Below are 17070 nucleotides of genomic sequence, written 5' to 3' on the forward strand. Positions count from 1 at the left end.
AAAATCCTTGGTCTGGGTTGTGTTCTTAAGAACATCTGTCACTCACCCCCTTCCTTTACCCGCTTTTCACATAGCTGGTTCCTTAATCGTCAGGTTTCAGAGTATGTCACCACCTGAGACCCTACTAGAACAAACCTATTTAAAACATTCTTTGTAGTTTTCCGCGACCTCTAACCCTAAATGTTCTATACCACAGCATGCTTCTTCCTTTGTTTCACTTATCACAATCTGCAATTACTTGTTTATTTTTATTTCTCCTATTAGACCTTAAGTACCTTGAGGGCAGGACCTATATCTGTTTTGTTCACCACAAGCAGCAAATACAATGCCAGGCATAGCGAGCACTTGTTACATATTTGTTGAGGGAATGAATAAGGGAACCCTGGGCCAAGTCCAGAGCAAGAGGGAAAAGAGCTTGGCCTGGTCCAGGAACTGAAAGGAGTTGGTATGAGGAGTGGTGAGAAAAGAAGGATCATAAAGGGCACCTTATACCAAGTTAAAGAGTCTGGACTTTCTATGACAGTGGGAAGCCTTTGAAGAGCTTATGTGGGAAAGTAACATGATCAGATTTAGTTTCAAGGAACTTCACTCTGGCTGAAGGATGGAACATAGATTCAAGGGAGAAAGACTAAAGGACAAAGTACTTAATCCCCATTAATTTTAGTTACCTCTGTAAAATGCATAATTATTGTGAAGTTCAAGATACTTATAGATCATCGAGCACAGTATATGGCAGGAATTATGTATTTAATAAAGGTAACATTTCTATTATTAATAGAAAGTGCTGGCATTGCTGACTGATGTTGAAACTGAGAGAAAATAAATTAGAGATAGCTGAAAATTTCCAGTCTGAGAAATGACATATAAATTAGGAACCTGAAGAAAAAAGGAGGTGGTTGGGAGAGCACCGTTGAGTTTTCGTATGAATGCATAGAGTTTAGGTTTGGAAGGATACTGACAAAGAAGATGTCAAGCATGTAGGAGGGGGGAAGATGAGCTTTTTATTTTTTATGGTATTCACATACCATAAGTTCATCCTTTCAAAGTGTACAGTTCACTGGTTTTTACTATTTTCACAAAGTTGTGCAGCCATCACTACTATAATTTCAGAACGTTTTTATTACACCCAAAAGAAACCTGGTACCCATTAGCGTCACTCTCCCTCCACCCCTCTTTCCATTAGTGGCAACCACTAATCTACTCTCTGTCTCTATGAATTTGCCTATTCTGGACATCCTTCCTATATAATAATCCTATATAATAAAAGGGTAATATGCCAATTGTCCCTTCCACCTGAGTTTCAACCAGGGGGTGGGGCCGGCCCACCAAGGGCAGCCAGATTCCACCTGTGCATGAATTTGTGAGCCAGACCTCTAGTTTCATATAAATGGAATCATAATATGAGGCCTTTTGTGTATGTTTGTTTTCACATAGCATAATGTTTTCAAGGTTTCTCCACATTGTAGCATGTGTCAGTACTTCATTCCTTTTTATGGTTGAATAATATTCCACCCATAGTGTGGATATACCACATTTTATTTATCAATTCACCAGTTAATGGGCATTTGGGTTTCCACTTTTGGGCTACTATGACTAATGCTGCTATGAACATTCATATGCAAGTTTTTGTATGAGCATATGTTTTCAGTTCTCTTGGTCATAATATCTAAGAGAGGAATTTCTGGGTCATATGATAATTCCATATTTAGCTTTTTGAGGAAACTGGTTATTCTTCATCTCGAAGTCCTAGGGAGCGGGTAAAATGTGATCAATTTAGGTTCATTCCTGGTAAAAAAGTCCCATCCTGGTGAGTGATGTTTATAATGGGGTTGGAGTTATGCAGGTGTGAGTGGAGAGGGTATGTGTGAAATCTCTATACCTTCCTCTGAATTTTGTTGTAAGCCTAAAACTAATCTAAGTAAGAGTCCTAAACAAACAAATGTGAAACTACTTTGTTAAGAATCAACTTACTTGTACACATGCATATTAGCATAACCAATGGACACAAACACTGGGGCGGTGGGGGCTTACCTGGGGTGGGAATGGCCTGGGGGGGTCAATTGGGGGAAAGGAGATTTATGTAAAACTTCAGACAATAAAAAAAAAAAAAGAATCAACTTAAAATTTGAGTGTAAGATGTTACTTCCAGGATCACACATTGGTTAAAGCATTTAGTGAAATTAAAAATTATAATTCTTTAAATCTGATTCTGTCTTTCAGACTGAGGTTATTATGTTTATTTCTATCAGGCTCTCATAGTTTTAGTTTTAGCTAGGTTTATACCTTTGTGAAGAGAATGATTTATTCTTTCTACTGTTCTTTCAGTCTTGCCCAAGGAAATATCTCATTTTAGCATTGTATGGATTTGAGTTTCATATATAGCTGACCCTCCTCTACTAGATTTACTCTTTAGTTAGAGATGCCATACTCTCTGTGTCATTCTTATTCTCACTTTAAAAAAAAAGAAGGTCAGGGGGAGGCACAAGATTTTAAAGAAAAACAAACACCTGTATGATAAAGAGTAAAAAATTAATATGTAGGTAAAATACTTCATACTTGATAATGATGAATATTAGAAAAAGACTAGTATTGATTTTTTAATAGTAGTAAAAAAACAAATAATATAAAGTTTGTCACCTTTGACATTTTCAAGAGTACAGTTCAGTAGTGTTAAGTATATTCACATTATTGTGAAACAGATCTCCAGAACCTTTCATCATGCAAATCTGAAACTCCCTGTCCCCCTGACCCCCACACTCCTGCTCCCATCAGCCCTGGTAACTGTCATTCTACTTTCTGTTCCTATGAATTTGCCTATATTAGTTCTTTGTATAAGTGGAATAATACAGTATTTATCTTTTTGTGACTGATTTCTTTCACTTGGCATAATGTCCTCAAGGTTCACCCATGTTGTAGCATGTGACAGGATTTCTTTCCTTTTTAAGGCTGAATAAAATTCCACTGTATGTGTCAATATTTTGCTTGTCCATTCATCTCTCAATGGACATTTGGGTTACTTCCGTTGTTGGCTATTGTGAATAGTGCTGCTGTGAATATGGATGTGCAGATATCTTTTCATGACTCTCCTGCTGAATATTTTTGATGAAAATTGAGATAAAATAATCAGGTGGTGTTTTTTTTTTTGTTTTTTGTTTTTTATGAAGAATTTACATAGTGAAATCTGAAGAGATGAAAACATTTTGGTAGAAATTTAAAAAATATTTTGGAACATTTTGAAGAGCTTTATTGAGACACCATTTTTTCTAGTACTAACTTCACTTAAAATATAGATTTACTATTCCTTGCTTTAGGTTTAAGACCAGTATTACTTTTGAACTTATAACTAGTATTTATGAGCCACTTTCTGGTTAATGAATGGATTAAAGTAGGGAAGAGGGGTAACTGGGCAAGAGTGTTAAGTGTAAGAAGATGGGACGAGGATGGTAGCTGTCCAGCATGTAACTGTCTCCCATCCCCAGGTGAACTTGCTTGGGAGTTCACTACCAAATCAAGTATTGTTATTGGCAAGATGAAGTCATAACAGCCTCAACATTTCTGCTTGTGGTATCTTCAGTGGCACCATCTTCTAGGCCTTGAAATTCAAAGGGTTTTTAAACTATACATCAGTTTACTTAAGCATTATGTTACGTTTCAGGAGAATTATCTTAGTTTGTATTGACATTTTAAAATAGTGACTATAAAATGAAAAGTTACCTTTGGTGTAAATTTTACCATTTGGTATTTAGTCATTTTGTTAAGTAGTACTTGCATAATTCCATTAGTGTTCAGTATTTTTCTGACATGGCCCAATGTTCATGATTTGTTACCCTAATATCTACCATTTCTAATATCTACCATTCCAGAGGTTTTAAAGTTTCCTGTATGTATATACAGTAGTTGTCAGGCTGATGAAACCGTCATAGGTGTGTGTGTGTGTGTGTGTGTGTGTGTGTGTGTGTATCATGTGTGTATATATATGTGTGTATGTATATACATATACATTATATCTATATCTATCTATATATATATATGTACTGTACCACTACAGTGAGTCTGTGTATTGTAACTTTTTAAAAAACATATTTTTATTGATTTCATAGAGGAAGGGAGAGGGAGAGAGAGAGAAACATCAATGATGAGAATCATTGATTGGCTGCCTCCTGCACGCCCCCTACTGGGGATAGAGCCCACAACCCGGGCATGTGCCCTTGACCAGAATCAAACCCAGGATCCTTCAGTCCACAGGCAGACGCTCTATCCCAGGGGTCCTCAAACTTTTTAAACAGGGGGCCAGCCGAAACCAGTTTGGCTCAGTGGATAGAGCGTCGGCCTGCGGACTCAAGGGTCCCAGGTTCGATTCCAGTCAAGGGCATGTACCTTGGTTGCGGGCACATCCCCAGTAGGGGGTGTGCAAGAGGCAGCTGATTGATGTTTCTCTCTCATTGATGTTTTTAACTCTCTATCCCTCTCTCTTCCTCTCTGTAAAAAATCAATAAAATATATTTTTAAAAAATAAACAGGGGGCCAGTTCACTGTCTCTCAGACCGTTGGAGGGCCGGACTATAGTTTAAAAAAAACTATGAACAAATTCCTATGCACACTGCACATATCTTATTTTGAAGTAAAAAAAAATAAAAGGGCAAAAACACCCGCATGTGGCCCGTGGGCCGTAGTTTGAGGACGCCTGCTCTATCCACTGAGCCAAACCAGCTAGAGCTGTATTGTAACTTTTGATTTACTCTGATATCACCTTCTGAAAGTTTTTGAATAAGATTGAAAACTATTAAATTTAATAGTTCTTAAATTTTTTATTAAAATTTATATGTGAGTTCATTTTAATTTCAGGATCTTTGTCTTTGTTGTATTCTATTAACATTAGGAGAGTATTCTGGAAACGTGTGTTAGTACACGCAGACCGAGGTAAAGGCCCCTGACTGAAAATCTACCTCTGTAAGCAGAGGGCAGGGAAAGCCTGAATGCTACCAGGTACAGAAAATTACTTTATGTGCTCAGAACTATGGCCTGTTCCAGGAACCAGCACCAAGTGGGAGGCAGGGGAGGGGTGCTGACTTACATCAGAATGAACATGGATTACAATCAGACGGCCTCTAAGGGGGGGTCTGTGCTAAGCAATCTGTGTTCTGGCCCATGTCCAGCTCTCAGGTCCTGCAGTGGTCACATCATGGAGCAGTCTCTCCTCCACCACGTGGTATATTTTCCTCATTCTTGTCTTGAATTCTAAATCTCAGGTACAAATCCACGCCAGCTATTGACTGAAGCCGAATTGCTAACAAATTCAGAGAAATTAGATTTCAAATTATTTTGTACTTTCCATTAACTAAAGAAAAAAATTATTGAGAAAAAGGCATTTTGCTTTTTGATGGTGTATCATTATCTCCAAAAAATTAGTTATTAACCACGCTGTAATAAATTGCCTGAATAACATGCTACATTTAGAGGGAAGAGAGACTGTTGTGCAACACCTAGATCACTGATCTGCTTTTTCAGCGGTTTCTAAGCCATCTAATTAGACATTGCTGCTTCCTAGAATTTTAGACTTAAACACACTTATCCTTTAAAGGCTGTCAAGGTTGCTTCACAATTTATATAGCTCTTTGCAAATACTGTTGGCATGGAGTAACTGGTGCATCCCTAACTGTTTAATTAATACAGTATAGATTGCATTCTTCTGAAAGGAGATTGTAATACTTAAATTTGTTAATTTAATGGCCCGGTTCATTGTTGATTAAACTATCAGAAACCAAAGTAGTTTTATCTCACAACGAACTGGTTGTCTTATTTCACTGATAGGCCTGAAATTCTGTAAATATGCTGATTTCCTATTACAGGGAGCATCCTATTGCTCTGCACTGTATACGTTTTATAGCACTTTTCATTCATTTAGCAAATATTGGAACATTTAATCTGTTCCAATCACTGGGCCAGGTGTTTTAGTTTTTAGCGTCTCCTATTTAATAGTTTCTGGGATTTTTTTTTAGATCAGATCATTAAATAGTTTAAAATTTTTTAACATTATGTTAGAGATAAATGTACTTATTTTCTTTGAAACTGTTCTGTCAAAACACTAGACATGTTTTGGGAACTTTCAAGCCATATGATCTATCAGCTCTGATTTAAGATAAGCAGAATTAATAAAAACCCAACCCCAAACAGACTGGTGCTTCTATTTATCTCTGTCCTTTAAATTCCTAGAAGTAAAATGTTCAAAGCTGGAATATCTTATAACCTTAGAACTGACAGAATGCTACCGTGGGTTAGACCAGCCATGATTCCTCCAACTTAAGCCACAGAGCACTTTATAGGAATGTTAAAAAAAAAAAAAAATGAGCTTAGTAAAGTGTAAAGATCTTATTGGTTTTATTCAAAGATTCATGAGTCGGGCAGCATCCCATCTAGCAGATAGAAAGGAGCTCCAAGAAGCTGTACAAAATGAAAGACTTTTATAGGCACAGGGGAGTGGGAACAAGGAAGTTACACTAGCAAAACGTGGATTGGCTGTGGCAAGGTCATTTTCCTTTAGAGATGTCAGGGTCTATCATGCAGATTGCCTTGCCAGTACTAACCAGGTGATTCTTTTTTTTTTTTTAAATATATTTTATTGATTTTTTACAGAGAGGGATAGAGAGTTAGAAACATCAATGAGAGAGAAACATCGATCAGCTGCCTCTTGCACACCCCCTACTGGGGATATGCCCGCAACCAAGGTACATGCCCTTGACCGGAATCGAACCTGGGACCCTTGAGTCCGCAGGCCGACGCTCTATCCACTGAGCCAAACCGGTTTCGGCAACCAGGTGATTCTTGATTGGTTCAATGTTCCATTTCTATGAGAGCTGAAACTGTAATTAAGTTTGAGGTTGGTGACTTGGGGCTTAACATAAGCAACTCCATTTTGAGCCTGGTGTCTTGTTTTTAATAGAGAATATATGGTTGTCCTTGAAAACGATAGCTTCAGAAGGCGAGATGTTATACCAGTTATGAGCTAATAACAGTGTATTGACTATAAGAGTTAATTTTTTTTAATATGAAAGGATTCAGGAAGTGGAATTTGGCTGGTGGCTCAGTGGCACAAAGATGGACATCTTTGCATTCTTTCAGCTGACATTGCAATTTCCTGGGCTGTTCTTTTATCTCTCAAGATGGCTAACCCTTACGCTGTTTCCCAAGCCAAAGATAGGAGAGGAGGATAAGGGCAAAAAGGATGACTCGCAACTTCCAGATGTATCTCTGCAAAGGGGTCTAAGAAATGTAATTTTTCAGCTACTCCCAATGACCAAAGTTCTGCTAGGAAGGAAGAAGAGAATGGTAAGTTAGGCAGCCAGCAGCCTCTACTATTAACACCTCCCCCAACACATATACGATGCAGGAACCAAACCATTCCTCCCTCCCCAACAGCTCATACGGATTTATTATCTATCAGTCGATCTAAAGCTTTCCTGCACCTATTTATCTTTTCCGCTTATATTGTCTCCTGAGATTTTGGTGCCAGTGTAAGTCCCTCCGTTTTAATTCTCTGGTATCAGGATTGTGCAGTGGAAAGAGCCCCGGACTGGGAATCGGGAATGGGACCTATAGTTTCAGTTCATCACCAGGGTGTTGCCCGTTGACATCTGAGCTTCCATTTCTTCCTTCGGGTAGTGGTAATAAAATATCTCCTCTGCCTTCTTAGAGGATCAGATGTGCATTTTTATTTTAATGTATATAGAACTATGTGGCATATTTCTCCATCTTTACCATCTCTGCCTTCCTCATTGCCACTTCTTGTTCAGGGCCTTGTTATCACACTTCTCTCTTGGCTATTGCAATAGTTCTCTGAGTCAATTCCAGTCCTTACAACTCTACAGATTTCTACATAGCCCTCATTTTTATTGTTACTGGACATACGTACCATGGGGGAAATATTTAGTTATACTTTTTACTCTTAGACACTAGGTTTATATTTTCCGATTTATTTTGCGGTAGTAGATATTTTATATGTATGTACATACATATATTACAAATGTTTATCTCATGATTATTTTGTTAAAAGTAAATTCCTGAGTTACTAGGTTAGTGGGTGGTTCTTTGAGACTTCTGCTTCATTGTCCCAGTTATTTCTCAAAGGATAGTTCTAATTTTTATGCCACAAATGAGAGAGTATTATGAATGTATTAATAGCTTTTCATACATAGTCTAGCAAAACTTTAAAAATATATAATAGCCCTAGCTGGTTTGGCTTAGCAGATAGAGCATCAACCTGCAGACTGAAGGGTTCTGGGTTTGATTCCAGTCAAGGTCATATGCCTGGGTTTCAGGCTCCATCCCCAGTGTGGGGCATGCAGGAGGCAGCTGATCAATGATTCTCTCTCATCATTGATGTTTCTCTCTCCCTTTCCCTCTCCTTTCCTCTCTGAAATCAATAAAAATATATTTTTAAAAATTGTTTTAAAATATAATAAAAATGCAGCTTGTCCATTTTCATGCACATGGAATCTGGCCCTACAAGTCCTGGAAGATTTGGTGCACTGCAATCTGGTAACCTTGTATGTATAGGCCAGTATGAGTTCAGACCTTAAATGTGCATTTATCATACATGTCAAAAGTGGTAAACATCTCAAGGAAAGATAGAAACATTTTTTTATTCCTCGTAACATCCTGTTTTCTTTAACAGGGTACTTCAAGGTCATTTGAAGATAAAGTTGGGGCCTGGCTGCTATGGCTCAGTGTTTGAGCATCGACCTATGAACCAGGTGGTTATAGTTCGATTCCTGGTCAGGGCACATTGCCGAGATTGCAGGCTCGATCCACAGTATATGGGGCGTGCAGGAGTCAGCCAATCAATGATTCTCTCTCATCATTGATGTTTCTTTTTTTTTCTTGTAACAGCTTTATTGAGATATAATTCACATACCACACAATTCACCTATTTAAAATGTATAATTCAATAGTTTTTAGTATATGTAGAGTTGTGCAACCACTAATCTACTTTCTATTTCTATGGATTTTCCCTATTCTGGACATTTCATATCAATGAAATCAGACAATATGTGGTGTTTTATGACTGACTGACTTTCGCTTAGCATAATGTTTTCTTCAAAAGTTCACCTATGTTGTACTATGTATTAGTACCTTGTTTCTTTTTTTTTTTCTTTGTTGACTAAGGTGTTACATATGTGTCCTTACCACCCCCCCCCCATTGCCCTCCAACTCCCCAGTCATGCCCTTACCCCCCTGGTGTCTGTGTCCATTAGGCTTATATGCATGCATACAAGTCCTTTGGTTGATCTCTTCCCCTTACCCCCACCCTCTCCTACCTTCCCTCTGAGGTTTGATGGTGTGATCGATGCTTCTCTGTCTCTGGATCTGTTTTAGTTAATCAGTTTATGTTGTTCATTATATCCCACAAATGAGTGAGATCATGTGATATTTATATTTCTCTGACTCTGACTGGCTTATTTCACTTAGCATAATGCTCTCCAGTTCCATCCATGCTGTTGCAAATGGTCAGAATTCCTTCTTTTTTACAGTAGCGTAGTATTCCATTGTGTAGATGTACCACAAGTGCTGACAAGGATGTGGAGAAAAAGGAACCCTCTTGCACTGATGGTGGGAATGCAGACTGGTGCAACCACTGTGGAGAACAGTATGGAGTTTCCTCAAAAACCTAAAAATGGAACTCCCATTTGACCCAGTGATCCCACTTCTAGGAATATATCCCAGAAACTAGAACCACCAATCAGAAAGGATATGTGCACCCCTCTGTTCATAGCAGCACAGTTTACCATAGCTAAGATTTGGAATCATCATTGATGTTTCTATCTCTCTCCCTCTCCCTTCCTCTCTGAAATAAATAAAAATATATTTTAAAATCAAAATAAATAAAATATATTTTAAAAAGATAGAGTTGGGGCTTTTTTTACATCGAGACCTAAGAGTGTCTCTCCTTCCTCACTCCATGTAGTCCCCAGCTCTTCTACCTGCCCTTACCTCTCTAAGCTTCCATACCGATTTCCTCCTCACTTGGAAGCCCTGAGTATGGAGAAGGTGACACACTGTTATCAAATGTCAGCTGCTGAAGGCTTAGAGCTTGCTCACTTTCACCATGGGTTTAGGAAAGGATTCTGAGTTTTTGCCCTTGTCTAAGAAAGGAAATCAAATTGACTTAAATTTTCATTTTCTTTCAAAGTAAGTCTTATATTCAGACAAATTACTCAAGTTCCTCAATGAGTCCTGCCCCATTCCTCATTCTTTTATCAGAAAGTTTATAAAAAGTTGGATGATGGGAGAATTTGGATTAGTTATGAGCTTTTCTAAATTTTTTTGAATTAAGTGTAATTACAGATTACTTAACTGAAATACACAATTTAGCTGATTCAGAGAATCATAAATATATGTTTTGGGGGTCAAAGTATGAAGCATTTTTTTACCTTTCCCAGAACACTTTCATCTTAACACATTGCGGATGGATCTTGAGAATTCTCGATTCATATTACACAGTGTTTTACAAAGTATCATTCTTTAAAAAGGTATTAGCTTGTAAGCACATGTAATAACTTCAAAATGCAATGGGTATTTAATTTTAAAGCGTGCCTTTAACATTTATGTAAAACGTTTTTGTACTTGTTCAATAGAAATTTATCTGGCTACTGGGTAAAGCTAGCAATAAAACTACTGATCCGCAATGTGTTTAACATATCTTTAAAGATAAATTTACTTACTCTTTTATTTAGCAAACTAGAGGCCCAGTGCATGAAATTCGTGCACGGGGGGTGAGGGGGGGTGTGTCCCTCAGCCCAGCCTGCACCCTCTCCAGTCTGGGACCTCTTAAGGGATGTCCCACTGGGATCGGGCCTAAACGGGCAGTTGGACATCCCTCTCACAATCCAGGACTGCTGGCTCCCAACTGCCCTCCCCTGTAGCCCTGGTCTCCGCCCCCCCCCCCCAACTGCTCTCCCCTGCAGGCCTGGTCCCCTCCAACTGCCCTCCCCTGCTGGCCTGGTCCCCCCCAACTGCCCTCCCCTGCTGGCCTGGGTCCCCCCCAACTGTCCTCCCCTGCTGGCCTGGGTCCCCCCAACTGCCCTCCCCTGCAGGCCCGGTCCCCCCCCAACTGTCCTACCCTGCAGGCCTGGTCCCCCCCAACTGCCCTCCCCTGCTGGCCTGGGTCCCCCCCAACTGTCCTCCCCTGCTGGCCTGGGTCCCCCCGACTGCCCTCCCCTGCAGGCCTGGTCCCCCCCCAACTGTCCTCCCCTGCAGGCCTGGTCTCCCCCAACTGCCCTCCCCTGCAGGCCTGCCCCCCCAACTGCCCTCCCCTGCTGGCCTGGTCCCCCCTCCCTAACTGCCCTCCCTGCTGGCCTGGTCACCCCTAACTTCCTACAACTGCCCTCCCCTTCAGGCCATCTTGTGGTGGCCATCTTGTGTCTTGGTATGATGGTCAATTTGTATATTACTCTTTTATTAGATAGGATACTAATATTTACTGTCCTATCCAGAATTAACATCATATAATTCTGTGGAATTTATTGAAGTACTCAGTTCTTAGCACCTATACTCTTTATAAATGTAATTGAAGCCAATGATTATTTTTTATTTTTACAAATATTTTATTTATTTAGTTAGTTAATCCTCACCCAAGGACAGTTTTCCATTGATTTTTAGAGAGAGTGAAACATCTATGTGAGAGAGACACATCGATTGGTTGCCTCTCACACACACCCCAACTGGGCCTACAACTGAGGTACATGCCCTTGACCAGTGTCAAACCTGTGACCCTTCAGTCCATGGGCTGACACTCTATCCACTGAGCCAAACTGGTCAAGGATTAACCCTGATACTCTTCCTAGCACATTTTTAAAATTCTTTTAAAATCTTTCAATAAAAGTAATTTCTCTTTTCCCACTGACTGATATATTTTTATTAATTCAGTTGGTTTTGGGGGCATAGATATGTGATAGGGCATGTAGAATTGTTGCTGACTCCAGCAATTCTGGTTGTTCTAGAGTAGTTTATATCAGCTTTTCTTGCATTATCCTCTGTTTAGAAAATAATATTTTCAAAAAAATTGCATCTTTTAAAATTTAAATAGTTAGAAAGCCTTTTTAAAAAACATTTTGACATTAAAAATTGTATTTTCTAACATTTAAAATTTAATATAATTCATTGATGAATTATGGTTGTTTGATATTCATATTTATACTAGAGGCCCAGTGCACAAAATTCATGTATGGGGGCAGGAAGTCCCTCAGCCCAGCCTGCACCCTCTCCAATCTGGGACCCCTCAGGGGATGTTCGACTGCTGGACATCCCTCTTGCAATCCAGGACCACTGGCTCCTAACCACTCGCCTGCCTGCCTGCCTGATCACCCCTAACCTCTCTGCCTGCCAGCCTGATTGCCCCTAACTGCTCTCCCCTGCCAGCCTGATTGTCCCTAACCGCTCTCCCCTGCAGGCCTGATTGCCCCTAACTGCTCTCCCCTGCTGGCCTGATCGCCCCTAACCGCCTCTGCCTTGGCCCCCGCCACTGTGTCTTTGTCCAGAAGGATGTCCGGAAGATGTCCAGTCTAATTAGCATATTACCATTTTATTAGTATAGGTTTATATGATCAGTAATAAGTGAAGTGTAATTACACAAAAGATTTGCTATAATAAAAACGATACTAGCTATTTTTCCTATTACATGAAATAACTATAGTTACTTATCTGTTGCTCTATTTATTTCTCTTCCTAGATGAATATGTCAAACCTTTCACACCAGAGAAAGCAAAAGAAATTATCATGTCTTTACAGCAACCTGCAGTCTTCTGTAATATGGTTTTTGATTGGCCAGCACAACACTGGACTGCTGAGCACCTTTCCAAGGTCCTTCATGGCAAGCAGATACGATTTAGGATGGGAATGAAAAGTACAGATACAGGTAGGTATGATTACCACAAGTATTCATAATAATAATGTCTCTTCAATAGCATTTCCACATTCCCAGCAGTGTGTTCTTTATCTCTAGAAAATCCTTTATTTCTAATTCTCCTTTTGACCATTTTCAGATAGAGAATATTTTATTAGAAGTTTTAGGACAGTTTGTGTTAAGATTTTTTTTTTTAACCCTTTGCACTCGCTTGCTTTTTTCTTGATTCCTTTATTCTAATGCTAACCGTGTCGAGTCACACTCGACATCCAAGTGCAAAAGGTTAAAGAATAAACAACCTATCCTCATCTACATATATAAAAGCCTAAGTGATCGTCTGACTGACTGCCCATCCGACCTGTAGCTATGACACGCAATGACCACCAGAGGGTAGATGCTTAATGCAGGAGCTGCTGAGCTGTGTTGACTTGGCAGCTGCAGTTCTCAGATGATACACCCGGAACCGGAGAGGAGGGAGCCCGATTCCGGGGTGCATCACCCGAGAACCGCCCTCTCGCAATCTGGGACCCATTGGGGGATGTCAGAGAGCTGGTTTTGGCCCGATCCTCACAGGCCATACTGAGGGACCCCACCAGTGCAGGAATCTGTGCACCAGGCCTCTAGTATAAAATGTTTTTGTTCAAGTATGTGGCAAGTGCTTAATAAATATTTGTTAATCTGCTATTATTTCTGTTCCCACATGACTGAAATGACCAATAGTAATCTAATAGTTGCTCCCACTTTTGACTTGCATAGAATGTGTCCTTTTATGTGTGGCTTCAGGCACTATTTTATAGTGCTCAGTCTTGGTTGAAATTTTATCTCTCTGCCTTATCAGCTGCCTGACCTCCATTGCAGCTAATATGTAAAGCTATTTTCTTATTCTCTTAAGCAATTAGATTTTGCCAGCTCCCTCTTCTTCCCTGAAGACTTGTAATGTTTTGATTTGTTTGCCTTATGGTCAGATTGCACAATTATTGTTACCTCTCAGAATCCTATATAATAAAAGGCCAATATGCAAATCGACCAAACGACAGAAGGACCGGTGGCTCTGAAGCACACTGACTGCCAGGGGGCAGACGCTCAACGCAGGAGCTGCCCCCTGGTGGTCAGAGCTCTCACGGGGGGAGCGCCGCTCAGTCAGAAGCCGGGCTCACAGCTGGTGAGATCAGTGGTGGTGCCAGGAGCCTCTCTGGCCTCCACAGTAGTACTAAGGCTGTCTAACTGCCAGCTTAGGCCTGCTCCCCCTGGCGGGCCTAAGCCGGCAGTAGGACATCCCCTGAGGGCTCCTGGACTGCAAGAGGGTGCAGGCCAGGCTAAGGGTGCAGGCCGAATTTCGTGCACTGGGTCTCTAGCAGTTAATGTAAGAGAAGGATATCATTTCTAATTAAAAGGAGTCCACAACATTGTCTGGCTTCAGAATGTGTGTTTAACTTATATTTAAATATGGGCAGGTTTGGTAGTCTAGAAATTGAGCGTTTTAAGTATTGCTGTGAGGTGACCTATGAATCTACTAATTGAGACAGAGTTTAAAAAATTATCCATCTTCTCAAAGCATCTTTCTTTCATGTTGACCTTCTAGTAGATCTCATAGAATTATTCGGTTTTTGGTGTCTAGACTCTCCTTGTATTCCTATGACAGAATGAAATGTTTTTGCTGTATTTTTTAAATTAAATGCTAGACCAGCAGCAGCCACATAAAAATCAGCATGTGCTTTTTCCTTCTTGATTGTAGTCAAATAAATCTTCCACTCATTGAAGACAATAATTTGGAGAGAAATAGGATGTAATTTTAATTTTTTCCCCATCCTGGTTAGACTCCAAATACAATACTACTACTAATAGCTAACAGTTATTTAGAGCTTTTATGTCAGTCACTGGTCTAAGTGCTCTATGGATATTAACTCTTAATCTTATTCAGACTTATAGATGAGTCACAGTAATTTGACATTTTCAAGTTGATAATTAAGCATAAAAGAAAATAGAAAGTCTTTGTGGTTGTGACAACTCCTTTGAGTTTTTACTAAAGATATTTTGTTCTTTTTAAAAATTAAAATAAAATTCACATAATGAAAATTTCACCATTTTAAGTATACAGTGGTTTTAGCATATTCACCATGTTGGGCAACATCATTACTATCTAATTAATTCTAGAACATTTTCTTCGCTCCATAACGAAGCCCAGTACCCCTTTAGTAGTCACCCTCTATTCTACCTCACCGCCAGTCCCTGGCAACCACTAATCTTTCTGTTTTTATTGATTTGACTATTCTGGGCACATCATATAAATGTAATCATACAATATTGTGGCTTTCTGTGCTAGTTTCTTTCACTCACATAGCATGTTTTCAAGATTCATCCTTGTCGTAGCATGTATCTGAACTTCATTTATTTTTATGACTGAACTAGAGGCCCAATGCACAAAATGCGTGCATAGGTAGGGTCCCTAGGCCTGGCCAGTGATCAGGGCTGATGAGGGCCTTCCAGCTTCCAACAGGGGCCTTCCTTTGTTCCACGTTGCCCCCTGGTGGTCAGTGCACGTCATAGTGAGTGATCAGTCTCCTGGTTGAATTTCCACAGGGACAATTTGCATATTAGGCTTTTATATTTATAGGTATTCCATTATGTGTATATATCACATTTTGCTTATCCATTAATCAGTTTCTGGCCGTTTGGGTTGTTTCCACTCTTAGGCTATCATAAATTAGGCTGCTATGAACATTTATGTACAAGTTTTTGTGTGGACATATGTTTTCAATTCTCTTGGGTTTATACCTAGAAGTGGAATTGCCAAGTCATACAGTAACTCTGTATTAAACCTTTTGAGGGACTGCCAAACTGTTTTCCAAAGCAGCTGAACCATCTTACGTTCCCATCCCAATAAAATGAGTGTCCGAGTTCTCTGTCCTTGCCAACACTTACTCCATTTTTTATTCTGGCCATTCTAGTGGGTGTGAATTATTATCTCATTATGCTTTTGATACACATTTCCCTTGACTAATGATGTTAAGCATCTTTTCATATGCTTATTGACCACTTGGGTATCTTTTTTGGAGAAATGCCTATTCAGATGCTTTGCCCATTTTCTAATTGAGATGTTTTTTGCTTTTGGGTGGTTTGTTTTTTTGTTTTTTGGGTTTTTTTTTTTTTTTTTTTGGTCTTTTATTGTTGAGTTATAAAAGAGTTCTTTATATATTCTGGATACTAAATCTTAAAGTTATTCTTTGAGTATAAATGCAATTCTGCCATCTGCCTCAAGCAATAAGAGAGCTGACTCGGAGTCAGCTTGCATGGATTCAAATTTTGGCTTACTGTGTGATTTTGGGTAAGTAACTTAACTTCTCTGTAATAGATTAAGTGTGTTCATATACATAAAACATTTAGAACAGTGCCTAGCACATAGTAAATGCTCAATAAATGTTATTTAAAAATAAATAATTTAAAAATAAAAATATGACTCGTTTATTGTAGAGAATATTGAAAAAAAATAGGAAGATCCAGAGAAATTAAAAAGCACTTGATCCTATTACCAAAGTGTACATATGTCCATATACGCCTTTTTGTCTTTTAAAAATAATGTATTAATGTTCATAGCCTGCTTTTCTTTTTTACTTACCATATTCTGAGCAGCTTCTCTTAACATTAAATGTGACTTTTAAATGGCCACCTAATATTCCATTATATGATAGTACCATGATGTATTTTTTAAATTCTCTTATTTTGATATTTAGATTGCTTAGAAGTTTTAAATTTTTAAATAGGACTGTAGTAAAAACTTTGAAAATAAATCTTGTCCACGTTTGTGATTATTTCTCTAGAATAGATTTCTAAAAGAATCATGAAAGGGATATGACCATTATCATCAGTAGCAACAATACTCATGAAGCTTCTTAACACAAGAACCCTCTGAGTCATTTGGAATGCCTCTCTTAAGTGGTGTCCCGTGATTTGATGACTTACACCCTAAATATCTAGTAGCAACCTGCTTCTCTCTTTCTCCATGGCCATCCTCTAGATGGGGTTACCCTGCTTTCTCTCCTCCCAGAAGCCTCATCTATAGTACCACTGCACCTCCTGCTCTCCCTACCTAGGCTATTCTTCTTCATACTGAAACCAGAGACAGTTTTTGTTTTTTTGTTTTTCTTGAAACTCATCTTATTTCTCTGCTTAAA

At 39.2% G+C, this 17070-nt stretch overlaps 1 protein-coding gene across 6 annotated transcripts in view; it reads left to right on the forward strand.

Annotated features, from left to right (window-relative positions):
• HSPBAP1 (HSPB1 associated protein 1) overlaps nt 1-17070 on the forward strand; it is a 53060-nt gene that overhangs the window by 2649 nt on the left and 33341 nt on the right. For 4 of the 6 annotated variants that reach the window (XM_008155523.3, XM_054713926.1, XM_028131158.2 and 1 more), the window contains exon 2: nt 12725-12910. In XM_008155523.3, coding sequence (XP_008153745.3) covers nt 12725-12910 — 186 coding nt within the window. Of the gene's footprint in view, nt 1-8671; nt 8751-12724; nt 12911-17070 lie in introns of all 6 variants that reach the window. The other 2 variants (XM_054713924.1, XM_054713923.1) reach the window with 2 other exon arrangements.

This window comes from Eptesicus fuscus, chromosome 3 (genome assembly GCF_027574615.1).
Source record: "Eptesicus fuscus isolate TK198812 chromosome 3, DD_ASM_mEF_20220401, whole genome shotgun sequence".
NCBI lineage: Eukaryota > Metazoa > Chordata > Mammalia > Chiroptera > Vespertilionidae > Eptesicus > Eptesicus fuscus.